The sequence below is a fragment of the Cervus canadensis genome, chromosome 4, assembly GCF_019320065.1.
Source record: "Cervus canadensis isolate Bull #8, Minnesota chromosome 4, ASM1932006v1, whole genome shotgun sequence".
In the NCBI taxonomy this organism is placed as follows: domain Eukaryota; kingdom Metazoa; phylum Chordata; class Mammalia; order Artiodactyla; family Cervidae; genus Cervus; species Cervus canadensis.
The window spans coordinates 26,184,332-26,203,974 of NC_057389.1; the positions used below are offsets into that span (position 1 = coordinate 26,184,332).

General features: G+C 37.9%; 1 protein-coding gene across 2 annotated transcripts in view; it reads left to right on the top strand.

Moving 5' to 3' along the window:
* EDIL3 (EGF like repeats and discoidin domains 3) overlaps positions 1-19,423 on the top strand; it is a 541,530-nt gene extending 522,107 nt beyond the window's left edge. For both annotated transcript variants that reach the window (XM_043464715.1, XM_043464716.1), the window contains one exon: positions 16,489-19,423. In XM_043464715.1, coding sequence (XP_043320650.1) covers positions 16,489-16,638 — 150 coding nt within the window. In that variant the 3' untranslated portion in view covers positions 16,639-19,423. The remainder of the gene's footprint in view (positions 1-16,488) is intronic.
* The last annotated feature ends 220 nt before the right edge of the window (positions 19,424-19,643 follow it).

Here is a 19,643-nt window from a genome sequence, read left to right on the forward strand (position 1 = left end):
ATCTTTTGATCTCTAACAAGTTAAAAATTATCTTCTAATTGTAAGAAACCTCATGAAGTTAAAAGAGAAAATTTGGAAGTGACTTTCACTACCCTAGTTGAATTAGGACAAAAATATAAATATACAATGGTTAGAAATTACTTTAATAATAAATGTTCATAATATATAGGTTAAACATGATAAAATATTCAAGTGAAATTAAATATTATAAATTACTTTTAGAGACATTAATGTATTTATAATGCCATTCCTATCAGGATCTCAATGTTTTGGTTTTGTTGTTTCTTTTTTATTTTCCCATGCCTTATTTGCTCTTACTGTTCAGTTACTAAGTCATGTCCAACTCTTTGCAACCCCATAGACTACACCAGCAACTTTGTGGGCAAAGTGATGTCTCTGCTTTTTAATACTCTGTCTTGGTTGGTCATAACTTTCCTTTCAAGGAGCAAGCGTTTTTTAATTTCATGACTGCAGTCACTGTCCACAGTGATTTTGGAGAACAAAAAAATAAAATCTGTCACTACTTCCACTTATCCCCATATATTTGCCATGAAGCAATGGGACTGGATGTCATGATCTCAGCTGTTTGAATGTTGAGTTTCTAGCCAGCTTTTCACTTTCCTCTTTCACCTTCATCAAGAGACTCCCTAGTTCCTCTTCACTTTATGCCATTAGGGTGGTTTCCTCCACATATCTGAGGTTGTTGATTTTTCCCAGTAATCGTGATCCTGGCCTGTGATTCATCCATCTTGCATTTGGCATGATGTAATTTACATAGAAATTAAATTAGCAAGGTAACAATATACAGCTTTGATGTACTCCTTTCCCAATTTTGAACCATTCCATCATTCACTGTTCAGTTCTAACTGTTACTTCCTGACCCACATACAAGTTTCTCAGGAGACAGGTAAGATGGTCTGTTATTCCCATCTCTTTAAGAATTTTCCACAGTTTGTCGTGATCCACACAGTCAAAGCCTTTCGCATAGTCAGTGAAGCAGACGTTTTTCTGCAACTCCCTTGCTTTCTCCATGATCCAACAAATGTTGGCAATTTGATCTCTGATTGCTCTGCCTTCTTTAAACCCCACTTGTATATCTGGAAGTTATCAGTTTACGTACTCCTGAAAGCTAGCTTGAAGGATTTTGAACATAACCTTACTAGCATATCAAATGAGCACAATTTTATGGTATTTTGAACATTCCTTGGCATTGCCCTTCTTTGGGATTGAAACTAAAATTGACCTTTTCCAGTCCTGTGGCCACTGCTGTGTTTTCCATATTTGCTGGCATATTGAGTGCAGCACTTTCACAGCATCATCTTTTAGAACTTTAAAAAGCTCAGCTGGAATTCCATCGCTTCACTAGCTTTGTTCATAGCAATGCTTCCTAAGGCCCACCTGACTTCACATTCCAGGATATCTGGCTTTAGGTATGTGACCACACCATGGTGATTATCGGGGTCATTAAGAGCTTTCTTGTATAGTTCCTCCATGTATTCTTGCCACCTATTCTTATTCTCTTGTTGGGTCCTTACCATGTCTGTCATTTATCATCCCCATCTTTGCATGAAATATTCCCTTGATGTCTCCAATTTTTTTGAAGAGCTCTCTGGACTTTCCCATTCCATTGTTTTCCTCTATCTCTTTGCATTATTCATTTAAGAAGGCCTTCTTATCTCCCCTTGCTATTCTCTGGAACTTTCTTTTACTTTTTTTTCCCTCAATGTTTTATATGCTTACATTTATTAACTGCAGTTTTAAATTTTATTTGATATTGGAGTACTGTTGTTGTTCAATCACAAAGTTGTGTGTGCCTCTTTGTGACCCCATGGACTGCAGCATTCCAGACTTTCCTGTCCACCACAGTCTCCCAAAGTTTGTTCAGACTCATGTCCTTTGAGTCGGTGATATCATCCAGTCATCTCATCTTCTGTTGGCTCCTCCTCCTCCTGCTCTCAGTCTTTCCCAGCAATAGGATCTTTTCCAATGAGTCAGCACTTCACATCACGTGGCCAAAGTATTGGAGCTTCAGCATCAGTCCTTCCAGTGAATATTCAGGGTTGATCTCCTTTAGGATTTATTGGTTTGATCTCTTTGCTGTCCAAGGAATACTTAAGAGTCTTCTCAAGCAACACAATTCAAAAGCGTCAGATCTTTGGTGCTCCGCCTTCTTAATGGTCCAGTCTTATACCCATTCATGACTCCTGGAAAAACCATAGCTTTGACTATACAGACCTTTGTGGGCAAAGTGATGACTCTGCTTTTTAATATGCTGTCTAGGTTTGTCATAGTTTCTCTTACAAGGAGCAAGCATCTTTTAATTTCATGACTGCAGTCACTATGCACAGTGATTTTGGAGCCCCAGAAAATAAAACCTGTCACTGTTTCCACTTTTTTCCCCTGCTGTTTGCCATTAAGTGATGGGACTAGATACCTGGATCATAGTTTTTTGAATGTTGAATTTTAAGCCAACTTTTTCACTCTCCTCTTTCTCTTTCATCAAGAGGCTCTTTAGTTTCTCTTCGCTTTCTGTATTAGAGCAGTGTCATCTGCATATCTGAGATTTTTTATATTCCTCCCAACTATCTTCATCCTGGCATTTCGTATGATGTACTCTGCACAGAAGTTCAATAAGCAGGGAGACAATATACAGCCTTGACATACTCCTTTCCCAATTTGGAACCAGTCTGTTGTTCCATGTCTGGTTCTAACTGTTGCCTGTTGACCTGCATACAGGTTTCTCAGAAGGCAGGTAAGATGGTCTGGAACTCCAGTCTTTTTAAGAGTTTTCCATAGTTTATGATCCACACAGTTAAAGGCTTTAGCGTAGTCAGTGAAACAGAGGTAGATGTTTTTCCCGAATTCCCTTACTTTTTCTATAATCCAACAGATGTTAGCAATTTGATCTCTGGTTCCTCTGCCTTCTCTAAATCCAGCTTGAATATCTGGAAGTTTTCAGATCACGTACTGTTGAAGCCTTGCTTGGAGAATTTTGAGCATTGCTTTGCTAGCATGGGAGACAAGTGCAATTGTGTGGTAGTTTAAACTTTCTTTGGCATTGGAATGAAAACTGACCATTTCCAGTGCTGTGGACCACTGCTGAGCTTTCCAAAGTTGCTGACATATTGAGTGCAGCACTTTCACAGCATCATCTTTTAGGATTTGAAATAGCTCAAATTTGGAACTCCATCACCTTCACTAGCTTTGTTCGTAGTGATGCTTCCTACGACCCACTTGACTTCATTCTTCAGGATGTCTGGCTAAGTGAGTGATCTCAATATCGTGGCTATCTGGGTCATGAAGATCTTTTTTGTATAGTTCTTCTGTGTATTCTTGGCACCTCTTCTTAATATCTTCTGATTCTGTTAGGTCCCTACCATTTCTGTCCTTTACTGTACCCATCTTTGCATGAAGAAACTGAGGTACAGGGGATTAAGGAATCTCTCTGGTGACACAAAGAGCTTTTTCACTCTCCTCTTTCACTTTCATCAAGAAGCTCATTTGTTTCTCTTTGATTGCTGCATATCTGAGGTTATTGTTATTTCTCCCAGCAATCTCTATTTCAGCTTGTGCTTCATCCAAACCAGCGTTTCGCATGATGTACTCTGCATCTAAGTTAAATAAGCAGGGTGACAACATACAGCCTTGATGTACTCCTTTCCCAATTTGGAACCAGTCAGTTGAGTGCAGCCCTTTAACAGCATCATCTTTTAGGAGCTGAAATAGCTCAGCTGGAATTCCATCACCTCCACTGGCTTTGTTGGTACTGGAGTATAGTTTATTAGCAACTCCAACTATATTGGAGTACAGTTGATTAACAGTGCTGTGTTATTTTGGGTGTACAGAAAAGTGATTCCATTGTACATATAAATACATATAAATGTATCTATCCTTCAAGTTATTGTCTCACTTAGGTTATTATAGTATATTGAGCAGAATTCCTTGTGCTATACAGTATGACCTTATTGGTGATCAGTTTTAAATATAGCAGCATATATATGTCAATACAAATCTCCCAATGTGTACCTCCTGACTACCCTACCCCCTAGTAACCATAGGTTCATTCTTTAATTCTTTGAATCTGTTTTCTAAATAAGTTCATTTGTTAGCGTTTTTTTTAGAAATCCATATATAAGTGATATATAATATTTGTCTGACTTACTTCACTTAGTTTGGTAATCCCCAAGTCCAACCATGTTGCTTCAAATGACAAGATTTCATTCTTTAGTGGCTGAGTAATATTCTGTTGTATATATGTACCACCTCTCCTTTATCCATTTGTCTATCAGTGAATATTTAGATTGCTTCCTTGTCTTGGCAATTGTAAAGTGAAGTCGTTCAGTCATGTCCGACTCTTTGTGACCCCATGGACTGTAGCCTACCAGCTCCTCTGTCCATGGAATTTTCCAGGCAAGAATACTGAAGCGGGTTGCCGTAAACCATGCTGCAATTAACATTGGGGTACATGTATCCTTTCAAATCATGGTTTCCTCTGGATATGCCCAGGAGTGGTATTGCTGGATTATAGGGCGCCTCAGTGTTTGTTTTTTTTTAAGGAACCTCCATAATGTTCTCCATAGTACCTATACCAATTTACATTCCCACCAATAGTATAGAGGATTCCCTTTTCTTGCCACCCTTTCCAGCCTTTAGAGTTTGCAGACATTGTGATGAAGGCCATACTGAGTGCTGGTATCCCAGTGTAGATTTGATTTGCATTTCCCCAATCGTTAGCAATGTTGAGCATCTTTCCATGTGCCTCCTCGCCATCTGTATATCTCTTTTATAGAAATGTCTGTCAGGTCTTCTTCCCACTTTTTGTTTGGGTTGTTTTTTTGACATAGTTTCATGGGCTCTTTATTATTTTTTGAGATTAATATCTCTTTTCTGTCCCCTGATTTGCAAATATTTTTCCTATTCTATTTTCATTTTGTTTATGGTTTCTTTGATGTGCAAAAAGTTTTGAGTTAATGAGGGTCTTTTTGTTTCTGTTACTCTAGAAAAAAAAAGATATTGCCTATGTTTTCTTAGGGTTTTATAGTACCTGTCCAGTCTTACATTGAGGGCTTTAATCCATTTTGAGTTCATTTTTGTGTATGGTGTTAAAGAATGTTCTAATTTCATTTTTTAACATGTAGCTGTCTAGTTCTCCCAGCACCATTTATAAAGAGATTATTTTTTCTCCAATGTATACTCTTCTCTCTTCTCTCTTTCTTTATAGTTTAAGTGACCACAGATGTGAGGGGTTATTTCTCAACTTTCTATCCTATTCCATTGATCTATATTCCTTTTTTTATGCCAATATCATCCTGTTTTGATCACTGTACCTGTACAGCATAGTCTGAAGTCAGGGAGCCTGATTCCTCCAGCTTCATTTTTCTTCCTCAAGATTGCTTTGGCAATTCAGGGTCTTATGTGTCTCCATACAAATTTAAAAATTTTTGACCTAGTTTTGCCAAAAATGACATTGGTAATTTGATATGGATTGCATTGAATCTATAGATTGCTTAGGGTAGTGTAGCCACTTTGACACTACTGATTCTTCCAATCCAAGAACATGGTTTATCTCTCCATCTGTTTCCATCATCTTCTATTTCTTTCATCAGTGTTGTACAGGCCTTTTGTCTCCTTGGGCAGATTTCTTCATAGGTATTTTTTTCTTTTTGTTGCAATGGTAAATGTTTCCTTAATTTTTCTTTATGACTTTTGATTGTTGGTGTATAGAAATGCATCAGATTTTTGTGTGTCCTGTAACTTTACTGTATTTATTGATGAGATCTAGTAGCTTTCTGGTAGCATCTTTAGGATTCTCTGTGTATAGTAGCATGTCATCTCCAGTGACTTCAGAAACAAACAGTTTTATTCCTTTTTCAATTTGGATTCCTTCATTTCTTTTTTTCTCTGTGCCATGGCTAGGGCTTCCAGAGCTATATATAATAAAGAGTGGACATCCTATTCTTCTTCTTGACCTTAGAAGAAATGTTTTCACCTTTACCCTATTAAGTTTGAAATTTTTTGTGCCCTTTTAATGCCCTTTATTATGTTTAGGTATGTTTGCTCTATACCTACTTTGTAGAGAGTTTTTATTATAAATGGGTGTTAAAGTTTGTCAAAAGCTTTTTTTGCATCTATTTAGGTGATCACATGGTTTTTATTCTTCAATTTGTCAGTGTGGTGTATCACATTGATTAATTTGCATATATTGAATTGCTGCATCCCTGGATAAATCCCACTTGATCATGGTGGTTTGGTTTGCTAGTATTTATTGAGGATTTTTGCGTCTATGTTTATCAGTGATATTGACCTGTAATGTCCTTTTTTTGTTGGTATCCTTTGATTGGTATCAGGGTGATAGTAGCCTCATAGAATGCATTTGGGAGTGTTCTTTCCTCTGCAATTTTTTGGAATAGTTTCAGTAAAGCTAGCTTTAACTCTTCTCTAAATATTTGATAGAATTTGCCTGTGGAACTGGTTGTGGAACTTTTTGTTGGGAGTTTTTTAATCCCAGTTTCAATTTTGGTATTTGTGATTACTTTGTGTATATTTCTATTTCTTCCTGGTTCAGTTTCGGGAGATTATACCTTTCTAAGAATTTATCCATTTATTCCAGAATGTCCATTTGGTTGGCATATAGTTGCTTGTAGTCTCTTAAGATCCTTTTGTTGACTAAAGAAGATGCACAACTTGAGAGTTTCAAGATAAGATTTTTTTGGGGACAAAATGAGGACTGAGGCCTGGGAGGCAGCACCTCAGTTCTGAGAAACTGTTCCAAAGATGCACTATATAAGGTTCTGGTGAAGGAGGAGTAGATACCATTAAGCACTCATTTTACAAAAGGTTTTCTGCTAGTCAGTCATGAGGATCTGATGTCATCATGAAGGGATTTAGTGTTTTTCTAGATATGAGGAGATGCAAGGATTCAGTTCAGTTCAGTCATGCAGTTGTGTCTGACTCTGCAACCCCATGGACTGCAGCACACCAGGCTTTCCTGTCTATCACCAGCTCCTGGAGCTTGCTCAAACTCATGTCCATCGAGTTGGTGATGCCATCCAACCATCTCATCCTCTGTCGTCCCCTTCTCCTCCTGCCTTCAATCTTTCCCAGCATCAGGGTCTCTTCCAGTGAGTCAGCTCTTCACATCAGGTGGTCAAAGTATTGGAGTTTCAGCTTCAACATCAGTCCTTCCAATGAATATTCAGGACTGATTTCTTTAAGATGGACTGGTTGGATCTGCTTGCAGTCCAAGGGACTCTCAAGAGTCTTCTCCAACACCACAGTTCAAAAGCATCAATGCAAGGACTGGGGTCATAAAATCTGTTCCTGAAAATATCCAACTATCCAAAGACCTGTCCCACCAGGTTCCCTGGAGCGCAGGATGCCTCGCGCCACCCTGACCTCCCTCAGCGGGTGTTGCAGGTCAGCGGCACAGGGTTCACTCTCCACAGAGGCAGATAGCAAATGCCCTTGTTCAGTCGTTGGCAGTGTTCTTGGCAAGTGCAAATTTGTAGTTGACAGGGCCCCCTTGTGGTCATAAATTCAACCACACTTGGGGAGGCATTTCATGACCATCTTGTCCCCTGTTGCCAGAACAGCTCATTCCCAGTTCTGAAGAAAGTTTTTGCCGATAGGCTGCTCAATGTGCTATTACTGGACTAAGTCTTAATAGTTAAAGATCTCTGGACACCTGTCTTCTAGTTATGGTCTAGGAAAATATTCCCTTTCGTTGCATCTTCCCATATCTAGAGTTACACTATTACAATCATTGATCACATATCAAGGTACACATTTGATTAACTGCTTTAAGTCAAGTCATCATTATTTTTTTGTTGGAGGCTCAGTCACACACTGGGTAATACAAGACAATAATCTTATAAAACAGGCAAAATACAAATTAATAACACTAGTGGAATTGTAAATATTTCAGCCATGATCCTCCCACACCAAAGCAGTTTATTTTTTTTTTTTTAAGATCAAGACCAGGGAAATGGTCACTTACGGCAGAAATCTGATTTTTCATATGGTTCATCAAATGTGTTACATTAAAGGATTCATCGGGTATGAAAACACAACATTCAGTTTGAATTGTGGCACAGGTGCCCCCCTGAGGTGCTAAAAGGATGTCAAGGGCCAGGCAGTTTCGTAGCACTGCCTTTCTCATTATGGAGACCTCAGAGTTCAATAGGCTAGTAGCCTGGTTATCATCATTTAAAGCTTGTTGAGTGAAAGTTATTAAGGCTCACCTCAATATGGCCAGTTACATCCTCCAATCTCATTGAAGGCACACACACATTAAAAAAAAAAAGCTGCTAAATGGTCATATCAGTAGAATACAAATTTTTTGATCCATTAGATTCATACCAATGGTAGATTGGTTGGGGTTACGTCTAATTTGTTAACGTGTATAACCTTAACTTCATGGGACTACCAGGCTACACCTTCATATCCATCTCTGTAGATACCAAGGCCATAAATTAGTACCACAGATCCACTGAGTTCCAATCACTCTAAGGGTAATAATAGGCATAGTTCATAAAGTACCCAGCTATGTGTGTTAGTCACTCAGTCGTGTCCAACTCCTTGTGACCCCATGGATTGTAGCCCACCAGGCCTCTCTGTCCATGGAGTAGGTTGCCATTTCCCTCTCCAGGGGATCTTCTCGACCCAGGGATTGAACCCAGGTCTCCTGCCTTGCAGGCAGACTCTTTACCATCTGAACCACCCCACAAATCCACTGAGTTCCATATCACTGTCTCTCTAAGGGGGATAATAGGCATAGTTCATAAAGTACCCAGCCTAGTTTCATAATAGTACTAGGTTGATCATTCTTTGTATGACTTAATTGTTCCCAACATCGAGGAGCTTTCAAACTTAAATGATGATAGCCTAGTGTCAACTGTATAGATCCATCCCATGATTGTGGGAGTTTTCCTTTTACTAGACAAGAAGTTACAAGTGCTTTGATTGAGACTTAGCTCATCATTCTGATTGAGTTTGAATAACCCTAAGAGAAAAATAAATGGCCAGGGTCAGAGCAGGTATTATTAATCGACCCGGTGAGAGGATCCCATCTAGTAATATCATGAATAGACAGAAAAGGACTAAACTCTCTTCTAAAGTAAATTTCCTGGTGGGTATCCAATTAGAACCCTGGAGGGGAGAAATCTACCAAGGCAACCCAGAAGTACTAGACACAGGAAACTGGCCACAACCCAACAACTGGATTGAGTTGTAGACTAGCATAGAATCGTGTCTGTGATAGAAAACATTTGATGGATATGCAAAAGTCCAAGAAATTTAAAAAAAAAAAAAAACACATTATAAATGATCATACAAATCAGGTCCAGCATCTTGGGCAAGCTGTCTACCTCTGATGTCGTTTTCTTCTCATCCCAGTATAGTTCAGGTTCCTCTGAGCATCCTTTTAAGGTGAGTTGGAGGTCAGCAGGCCTCTCAATAGACCAGTCCAGTGTAGGGGTCTTTGGAAGTAGAAGTTAATCCAAGAGTCAGTTTCCCTTCAGTTTCATTGTGCATGAGATGGTTAAAAGAGTACCTGATAAAAAGGTCTTTCTGTCTACATTGGAGATAGTTTCTTAAGTTATGTCTTTTTCCAGTCTTGGTTGCAGTTCATGAGGCATCTGATCTTCATCCAAATATAGATTACTGGGCTAAGCTTCAGAAATAAACTTAGAATGTTCTTTAATAATTCAATTAAATTTTACATTAAAATACCCTAACAGAAAAGAACTATTCAGGAAATGAGTCTTAGTTGATACAGACAACCATCAACAAACTGGGACTTAACATTCATTAAAATATCTTTTTCTCCCTAAAATCACTTTCATTTTTACCAAATATAACCAAATAGACTTGTTTGTGAAATAAGTCTGGTCTCAATAAACTTGGCCTGATTATTTATATTTATTATATTATATGATTTATTATATGATTATAATCATAATTGATCACAGACTTTTTGCTGAAACTTTCATAGAGTCTCACACTGAACTTATAAAATAAAACCTTTCGGGGCTAGGAAAGTCATGCCAAAGGCTTATCGCAGATTTTGCCTAACAGATCTAAGTGAAGTCCTCCCTTCTCAAGGTCTCCGAAATTCCTTGAGATTTCTGTACCTGTTTGTGAGATAACCTTCCTAACTGATGAGATAAAGTTACTGGAAACTCTTAGTTTACAATCTCTGGAGGGGCCAGATAGAGAAAAAAATAAATGTTTCAATTTGTTTATATAGTTTTTCAAAAGTACTGCCTTAATTAGTCTGAGGGGAAGGTTTTTCTTACACCTGGAAAACAGACTCAAACCAGTAATTTTTCAGATAGAAACCGTGAAAGTTACAAACATATTTGCCAGTTCATTCAGTCCTTTTGTTAACCTCTGTGAAGTCATCTGGTTTTGCATTAGAATCCTTTCATTTCGTACCCAGTTCAGAAACTTGTATTTATCCAGAAGTCCTTTCTAGAAGCTTCTTGAAGAGGAGGCATTTTTGCAAAACTTGGTTAGTGCTGTGATACTAACTAGAATTATGACTGATAACATTTACCCAAACATCTCAGAATTTTAAGAACTCCATATAGTTTCTAGGATATCTATATTAGTAACATTTACCATACAATATAACCCAAGACTTATTACTCACTGTGCTTAGTCGCTCAGTCATGTCTGAATCTTTGCAACCCCATGGAATGTAGCCTGCGCCAAGCTCCTCTGTCCATGGGGATTCTCCAGGCAAGAATACTGGAGTGGGTAACCTTTCCCTTCTTCAGGGGATCTACCCAATCCAGGGATTGAACCCAGGTCAACTGCATTGCAGGCAGATTCTTTAACAGACTGACTTGACAATACTTCCCATGTAATTCTGCATGCAAAATGAACCTAATTAGTATAATATCTCTTTCAGGGATGTTTCAGGGGCCCTCTGAAGCATCCCAAAGTTAGCTAGAATTCAAAAGTACTACATGAGAATGGTTTAGGAAGTTTTGTCAACAAGTATCGAAAAGGTTTAAAACAGTCAGATAGGATTAAAGATCATTCACTTAGTCAAAGGAACAATAAAGGATTTCTGAGGCAAATATAGAACTGATCATTTAAGAGGTAAATAAACTTAAATCTATTATCAGAGGCAGTTCAACATCTGAAGAAAGCGTGTGCCCTTAACAGAGAGAAAAACCAAATTCAAGTTTTTATACCAGCTTACATTTAAATTCATTTAAAGGTAAACTTAATTGAATTTATTTTAAACTTAGCCCTAGTAATAGTAGTGAAAGCCACTCAGTCATGTCCGACTCTTGCAACCCCATGGACTGTAACCCGCCAGGCTCCCTCGTCAATGGGTTCTCCAGGCAAGAATCCTGGAGTGGGTTGCTATTTCTTTCTCCAGGGGATCTTCCTGACCCAGGAATTGAACCCAAGTCTCCTGCATTGCAGGCAGGTTCTTTACTGACTGAGGTATGAGGAAAGCCCAAACCTAGTCCTAACCATGCACAAAACTCTTTTCTCAGGGTCCACTTTCCACAAACCATCTTATCACTTTCTGTATCAGTTACTCTGTTCTCCCATTCTGAAACAGCCACCTGTAAATCAGACCTACTTCCTTTTCCCTCATAAAATGCAGTTCCATTCCTCATACCTTCTTTGCTGAAAACTACACATCCTACTTTCCTTAAGCAACCAAGAACTGACCTTTATATTAGCATTCTATAGATTGGTAAGCATAAATACCACTGATAATTTCTAAAAACATTTGCTTTCTTATAGAGAACATCTTAGGATGGCACCCAACATTATTCATTAAGAGTCCAAAATCTCCTTAGTTTCTCTGTAAGAGGAAATTAGTGTTCAGTAATAAATATTTCAAAATCTTATTTTATTTGAGATGATCTAGCTATTCAATAGACTTCCAACACTTAGTTTACACACAACCCTTACAAAGTCAAGTTACCTCAATCTGGAGAAACTATTTTAGACAGACATTCCTAAAGCATAATTGTTCTTAAAAGAGCTTATCTAAAAGCTGAAATATCATTTACATTATTTTTAGAAGTTTCCTCACTCAAGGTATTTTCCTTGCTGACAAACTTGTAACAGATATAATATTTAACATATTAAACCTAGGCATAATGAAAGTATTATGCTTCATGTTAATGACTCTTAGAAATGTCTATATTAGGTCAACAAACAATAATACCAGGTATTTAATACTGAATATTTCCCAATTCACATGAACCTGAGATTCATTTAGGTTTAATTTCTCTTATATTTAGAATTGTTTGATTTGTAAGTGCTTACTTTTCTTTAGGCCAATGAGAGCTCATTTACAAACCAATCTCAGTAATCTTATCCAAAAACAAAGACACACACTGAGACCATAGGCAGACATATGTCCAAATAGACACAAAAGAGATCTCATAGCTTTGTTTTCCAAACTTAGTTATAAATCAGATATCACAATACAAAATTCACTAGTTGTTAACAACAGTTGTAATAAGAAGATTTTTTAAAGGCTTTGATCCCTTTTTTTCTTTTGGTTTCAAGAATTAGAGATTGTTTAAATAAGATAAGGGCTTCCCTAGTGACTCAGGTGATAATCTGTCTGCAATATGGGATCCCTGGGCCGGGAAGATTCTGTGGAGGAGGAAATGGCAACCCACTCCAGTATTCTTGCCTGGAGAATTCCATGGACCTAGGAGCCTGGTGGGCAAAGAGTCGGACACGACTGAGCAACTAACCTGACTGCACTACTAGATAAGTGATCCAGAGAGCTCTGGTCTCAAGGCATAAGAAGAGTTAATTCCTCAGGGCAAGAATTCTTAAAGAGATTTTTTTTTTTCTCTTCAAACTTTCTCTGAAGTCTTCAATTCACTGTCAAAAATCATATTTTTCCATGGTCATAGTTTTATAGCCAAGATTCAGATAGATAGTGCTCAAATTGGCCCTGATAACAAGGGCAGATTAGCCCCAGCAGGGAGTGTCCCAATGGGGAAGTGGGAGTCCTAATTTGATCAGACCCAGGCTGTTGATTATAGGAGAAATTCCTGGACATAAGGGAACTTCAGTCCATTTTCCTATCCTGTGTCAATAAAGATCTAATATTTTTAGGCCATTTTCCTTGTCCTTGGATCATAGCTATAGGTTGACAAGTCATTTAAAACATTTTATCCAAGGGGTACCCAGGTGGAGTGTAGAACCTTAGAAGAAGGTCTTCCCATATTAGCTTGAGCAGTTTGTACCAGATGTCTGTATGTTCAAACCAAACCAACAAAACCAAACCAGAACCTTACCAGCTGGGAGTCACACTCTAAATAAAGCAGAAGGCAAAGTGATGCCCAGAAGTCAAATGGCATAAATGCCAAATGTGACTTCCCAGTCCCACTAGACCTGCAACTTGGCAGAGTCAGTGCTAGCAGCCATTTTTTAGCTCTGATATAGTTTCAAGCGATTTCTTGTTTGTTTCCTACAAGGAAGTTACTCTATTGTTTCCTCTTTTAGAAACTTCTGGATAACCAATAAAAGCAAGCATGGCTGGCCTTTTCTAATTGTACATGAAAAATATCCATTATGGAATATCAAAAGAGCCCCATTTTGGCCATTTTACGTTAAGATCTCTTTTAGTATAATTTCTCCAATTAAGTAGGCACTTGCAAGTATGAGTTCTGCACGTATTATACATGAATCTGGCTCGAGTGTTAGTCAGAGGTGGGCTTTCTGATGCCCCTGTTTTCTGTTTTGGAGAGAGTTGTTTCCCATGTTGAGTTGAGTTTGTCAGGGATAAAAATCACTAGGGAAATTGTGTAGTGGGCCTGTGTGCTGCTTGTGAGCTTAACTCCTTCAGGTGTCACCCCAGAGTCATTTCAGCCCATCTTACGTGGCTCAGATTCTGCCTCTGGCAATCTAAGACCACTGTGGCTTCTCAGGTCACTGAATGGCCAGTTCTTATGTGCGACCCTGGGGTGAGCAAGTATTTTAATTGATGAGTGGATTGCCCTGTGGGGCCACTGCATGGGATGAGGACTAGGTAGCCACCGCTCCGATAAATTTCTTAGTCACCTGAGAACACCGGAACCTGCCAGAAGGAGTATTGTCAGTCTTCTTCAGAGCAAAGCTCTCGTATATTCTCCTCACTTTTATCCTGACAAATTCTATAAAGGTAGTTTATTTGAGGAAAAGTGTCAGATCAGCCTCTTACCTAACCACTCAACAAAACCACTCAGTCCCCTACAATGGAGAGACCTTGGCATCTTTCAGCCAAGACCCAGGTTTTTCTCAATTTTTTCAATCCAGCCCCCACCCCCAGTACCTTTCCACTGGTGGGTAATTCCCCTGGCATCTTTCAGCGGGACCCCCACCCAGTACCTTTGCACTGGGTGGAAATTTCTTAGTGTCTTCCAACCAAGCCCAACTCAGTGTCTAGATCTTGGGGGGCTATGCCCTGAATGTTTCACCCAGCCCCAGTATCTTCCCAACTGGCAGGGGGCAGGTAACCTGCTCCACCACCAAATAAAACTCGGAATCTCAACCAATACAGGAGATTCGAGGACCAGTAGAGACTCACCCAAATTCATCTGCATTCCCCGAGGAGGTAGATGGGCGCAGGGTGCCACTGCTGGTACCAAAGCTCCGGTTCTTTGTGGAATTCAGGCGAAGGAAGGGAGTCCACTCTGGGTCACTTCATCAGTTGCCATAACTGCCAACTAAAAAAGATGCACAACTTGAGAGTGGCAAGTTAAGTTTTCTTTGGGGCAAAAAGAGGACTGCAGCCTGGGAGGCAACACCTCAGAGATTTCTAAGAAACTGCCCTAAAGACGCAGTGAGGGAAGGTCAACGTATAAGTTTTTGGTGAAGGGGGAGTTCACTACCATTAAACAGTCATTTTACAAAAGGTTTTTCTGCTAGTCAGGAGGATCTGATGTCATCATGAAGGGATTTTGTGCTTTTCTAGATATGAGGAGGTGCCAGGATTGGGGTCATAAAATCTGTTTCTGAAAATATCCAACTATCCAAAGACCTGTCCCACCAGATTCCCTGGAGCACAGAGTGCCTCCCTGACCTCCCTCAGCGGGTGTTGAAGGACAACAGCTGCAGCAGCATAGGGTTCAGTCTCCACAGGGGCAGATGGCAAATGCCCTTGTTGTTCAGTCGTTGGCAATGCTCTTGGACAGTGCCAATTTGTAGCTGACATGTTGTACTACTGTGGTGTCCATTGTAACTTCTCCTTTTCCATTTCCAAGTGCTCACAGCACAAGTAAGCACATGTGAAAAACTCAGTTATTCATGCCACGTCCCACTACTCCATGCTCTACCAACCAGCGGCTAATTTTGTTTTGTTTCTTTCTGAAGCAAGCACATCTCAAAGTTTACTATTATAAAAGCCTTCTGGGAGAAAAATAGACATACAAGGTTCAAAATCTTTGAAACAAAAGAATGATGAACAAAGTCATGCAATGCCCTGTGTCAGGACACTACAGGTCACAATGATCTCAAGAGTATTGTATGGATCTAGGAATTAATACCGAAGGCAAACCAAAAACAAGTATTTTAAAAATAGCATTGATTGGAGTTATCTCCCTTGATACTGGGTTGATTTTGTTCTCTAGGTGAGAAATGAACAAATGCCACTGTGATAGAGACCATCATGCACACCAGATATCCACGTGCTCCTCTCCGTTTCCCAACATCCTTTGCAATTTGGCTGAGGTCATATAATTAGTTAAGGTCAATGCGGTGTATCCAAAAATTAGTTAAGCTGCTTCCATACCTTGGTTTTTTAAAACACCTTGCATAATCTCACAGCTCTTTGCTGTTTCTCATTGTGAATGCTGCATTTTTCAGATGCTAGCTAAAATTTGCAGCAGCCTGGATCTCTGAATCACTCTTTCAAAGAGACCACCTTCAGCAAGCTGCCTGACCAACAGCCTGTGCCAGAAGCAAAAAATAAGTATCTGTTGCATTAAAAAAAAAAGATCTTTTTAAAACATATAAAAATGATAATCTATGTATTCCTGCTTCAGAAAACCAATTTTCAACTTATTTAACTCTTTAAATACTCATTGCCTGTGTTGCATGCGGGTTGCTTCGGTCATGTCTGACTCTTCGCAACCCTGTGGACTGACTGTAACCCTCTAGGTTCCTCTGTCCATGGAATTCTGCAGGCAAGAATACTGGAGTGGGTTGCTGTGCCCCCCTCCAGGGGATCTTCCCCACCCAGGGTTCAAACCTGCATCTCTGACTTCTGCATTGGCAGGTGGGTTCTTTACCACTAGCATCACCTGGGAAGCTCATTCATCACCCATTCAAATGATACCATTCAAATGATAATTTTAAAATTATCATTAAGAAAGCAGCAGCAGTGTGTTTTTAAAAACATGGTTATCAGACCTCACACGTGGGGGGAAAAAAAGATCCAAACAAGAAAATAATAAAAATAATTCCCAAGAAAAGGAAGGCCAAATGATTAATAGTCTATTCTTCTTTACTTAGGTTTTCCAGGGGAATTTTGACAATGATACTCACAGGAAAAACGTCATTGATCCTCCCATCTATGCACGGCACATAAGGATCCTTCCTTGGTCCTGGTATGGGAGGATCACACTGAGGTCGGAGCTGCTGGGCTGCACAGAGGAAGAGTGAAGAGACGTCACAGGCCTCCTCTCTGTTTTCTCCATGGAATGAACTCTGCAAAATCTATAGGAAACTGAACAGGATTTTTCATGAAAAGTGCTCAAATTACGGTAGGCCACTAACTGTCTTCTTAAGGAGGTCTAAGCCTGCCTTTTCAATGGTTTAATTTGATTTTTATCGTTTAAATTCCCTAAGCAACATCACATTAACTGTGAATTAGTTTTTTCATTGTTTTCTTATTCATACTGGTTGAAATGTATTAGGCAAAGAAAGTAGCACTCTTGATAGCAAGGGTAAAACAATCTTATAGTTATCAAATAAAAGCAAGAGTTGTTAGAGCTTTCATGATCAATACTGAACTTAATACTGCAATGTTAGCAATAAGTTTTGTCCTTCTGTAATGAGTCTATATTATCCTAATTATTTCCCGGTGCCTACCAAACACTGTCAGTGTTTGTAATTGAATTTTGAAGATGAATCTGTAACATGCAGTACTAATTGATATTATAATTTTCATTTGACTTTTATTTCTAATCAGAGATTATATGATCTTACTTTCTGTGCTATTCTATATTCTATATATTATATACTGCCTGAATAAGTTCATATTTTTCCCAATTGACTTTTGTCCTATTATTTGTCTAAAAAAGTATGTTTGTGTATATATATATGTGCACATATATACACACACACATATACATGTGAAACAGGATTGAGTATCAGTAGATTGAGCATATTTAATATCAGTAGATTAAATCTGCAATTCTTTTGTTTTTGAAGGAAGCTATAACTATGTAATCTTCAAATATTTCCTTAATTAAAGGCCCCAGTACTACCATCTTGCAAAATAAACAACAAAATCCCATTATGTTTCTTTAAAGCAAAATTTAAATCTTTGTTTTGATGGTATTTACAAATAGTCTTATCTTCACTTTAAAATAATAATTATTTGTCTATTTAAAAAAATTTTTAGCAAACAAATATTGACATAGTACTGCATAACTTGGCCAGGCATACTCATCATGGCTTTGTTCATCTCTGCATTTCCTGTGAAACTAGAACTTTATTGAGGTTTGAAACTGGTGATGGTTTCTCAGGAAAGCACAGTGTGTAGATATTTGTGAGAAGAAAAGTATTTACTAATGGCAAAGTAGTCAACCATTTTCAAGGTAAAAATTGATTTCTATTTATTTTGCTTCAAAGGTCCTGAAAAAAATAAGCAATTATCATAACGATTTGTTATTGATAATGGAGGTTTCATTGACATTTTCTCAAATTAAATTTCTCACTGCCTCCATGAAAGTCCTCAGCATCTTATTTATAAGCTTTACCAGTGTTTGTTTTATTAAGGCTTAGACACAGAATTATTGGAGTTTTAAATTAAGGGTTCTAGAAAAGAAAGTATGGTATGTGTACAAAGCTTTGAGGTCCTGTGCAACATGGTTTTTTTTTTCCTTATTATTTGTGCTGCATAACAAAAGCCACTAGACTGTTACTGTCTTGTCTGTCTATGTGTTAACAGCATTTCTTGATGATGTATATATATGGAGTGGTCTTCAATCATAGTGAAGATTTATAAAGAGAAAGTCAATCATAATGGCATTTTTATAAGAGCAAAATTAGGACTGGCTGGCCACATATTTGTCCTATGCCTACATGCTTTCTACTTCAGACTCTTATTATAAAATTGTTAATTTGAAGCATCTGAAATGGTGATCAGTTTTTAGCATATTAAAAAAAAAGCTGCCATGTCATCAATAACATCCTCTTAAGATAGCTTTAAATTAGGAATGTAACTATATTTAATTTACTAAATTGTAAGATCATATCACAAATAAATACTTTGGTTCAAAGATATACACACATTTACTCTGTAGCCAATGGCCCTTATTTCTGTAAAGATTTACTGTCCCACCGAACTCTCACTTGTAGGTTATGCACAATTCTTGATTCTCTACAGAGTGTATTTTTAAAGTTATGAGTAATTTTTTGCAATGATTTACTTTCTCAGAATTATTCATTGCTTCTTATGATTTATGTTATTGGTAGTTTTTTAAAAAAAAATATTTTCAAAGAGTTTGCTAAAATGTTGTTACCTTTTATTAGAAATACATAGAAATGGCTTTTGCTTCTTTGTGCATTTTCTCTCTTCTGTATATGCTTTTCATCAACATGGGCTATCTCTTTAACCCATGATGCCCCAGACTAATGACAATAAAGGGACTCCCTGTAGAAATGTATTGTGAGGTAGTATATAGCTTTTGTGTAATTTCTATCAATGACATTAAAGTGAAGCAGATTTATTCTGTTAAATTCACAGTAAAGCAAGTAAAACCTCATAAGCACAAGGCACAGAAGAATCACCTAGCCTTCACCATGAGTAACTATAACATGCTAATTTTATAATCTATGAAATTATAATTTTAAACATTTCCAGTATATCTGTCTTATTAAAAGCATTTATCATAATCACTAATTCTAGTTTTAGGGTTGACTTTCTCTTTCTGAATGGCTTCATAAAGGTTTATGTGAATTTTGAAGACTTAGGGTACTAATGATTGCATCTTTGCTAATCAACAAAATATGAAATATAATATTCATTGCTGGCGTCTGATGTGTCAGTAAGTACAGAAATAAGTAAGATACAAATAACCTTTGCAAACTTTCAAGCTGTGTAATATTCCAATGTTGGGTTTTTTCTTTGTAATATATACTTAAATCATGTAGGATGTTGTAAAATCAGTATGACCTTGTCTAGTCTTCAAAGTTAAAATAAACTTTTGAAAATCTGGGATACTATTGAAGCAGTTGTAATCAAACACATTTGTAAGAACACACAAATTGTCTGAATGTGAATACGCACTCTCTTAACTACATGCTGGTTTACTTTTTCTTTGTACGGGAAAATTAAACAAGTACAGAAAAAGGAAAAGGAAATCATAATAGTCTTCAAATGTACATTGATATCAGCCAAATTGGCCTTTCCAAAATTATTAAAATTTGTGCATTTCTCC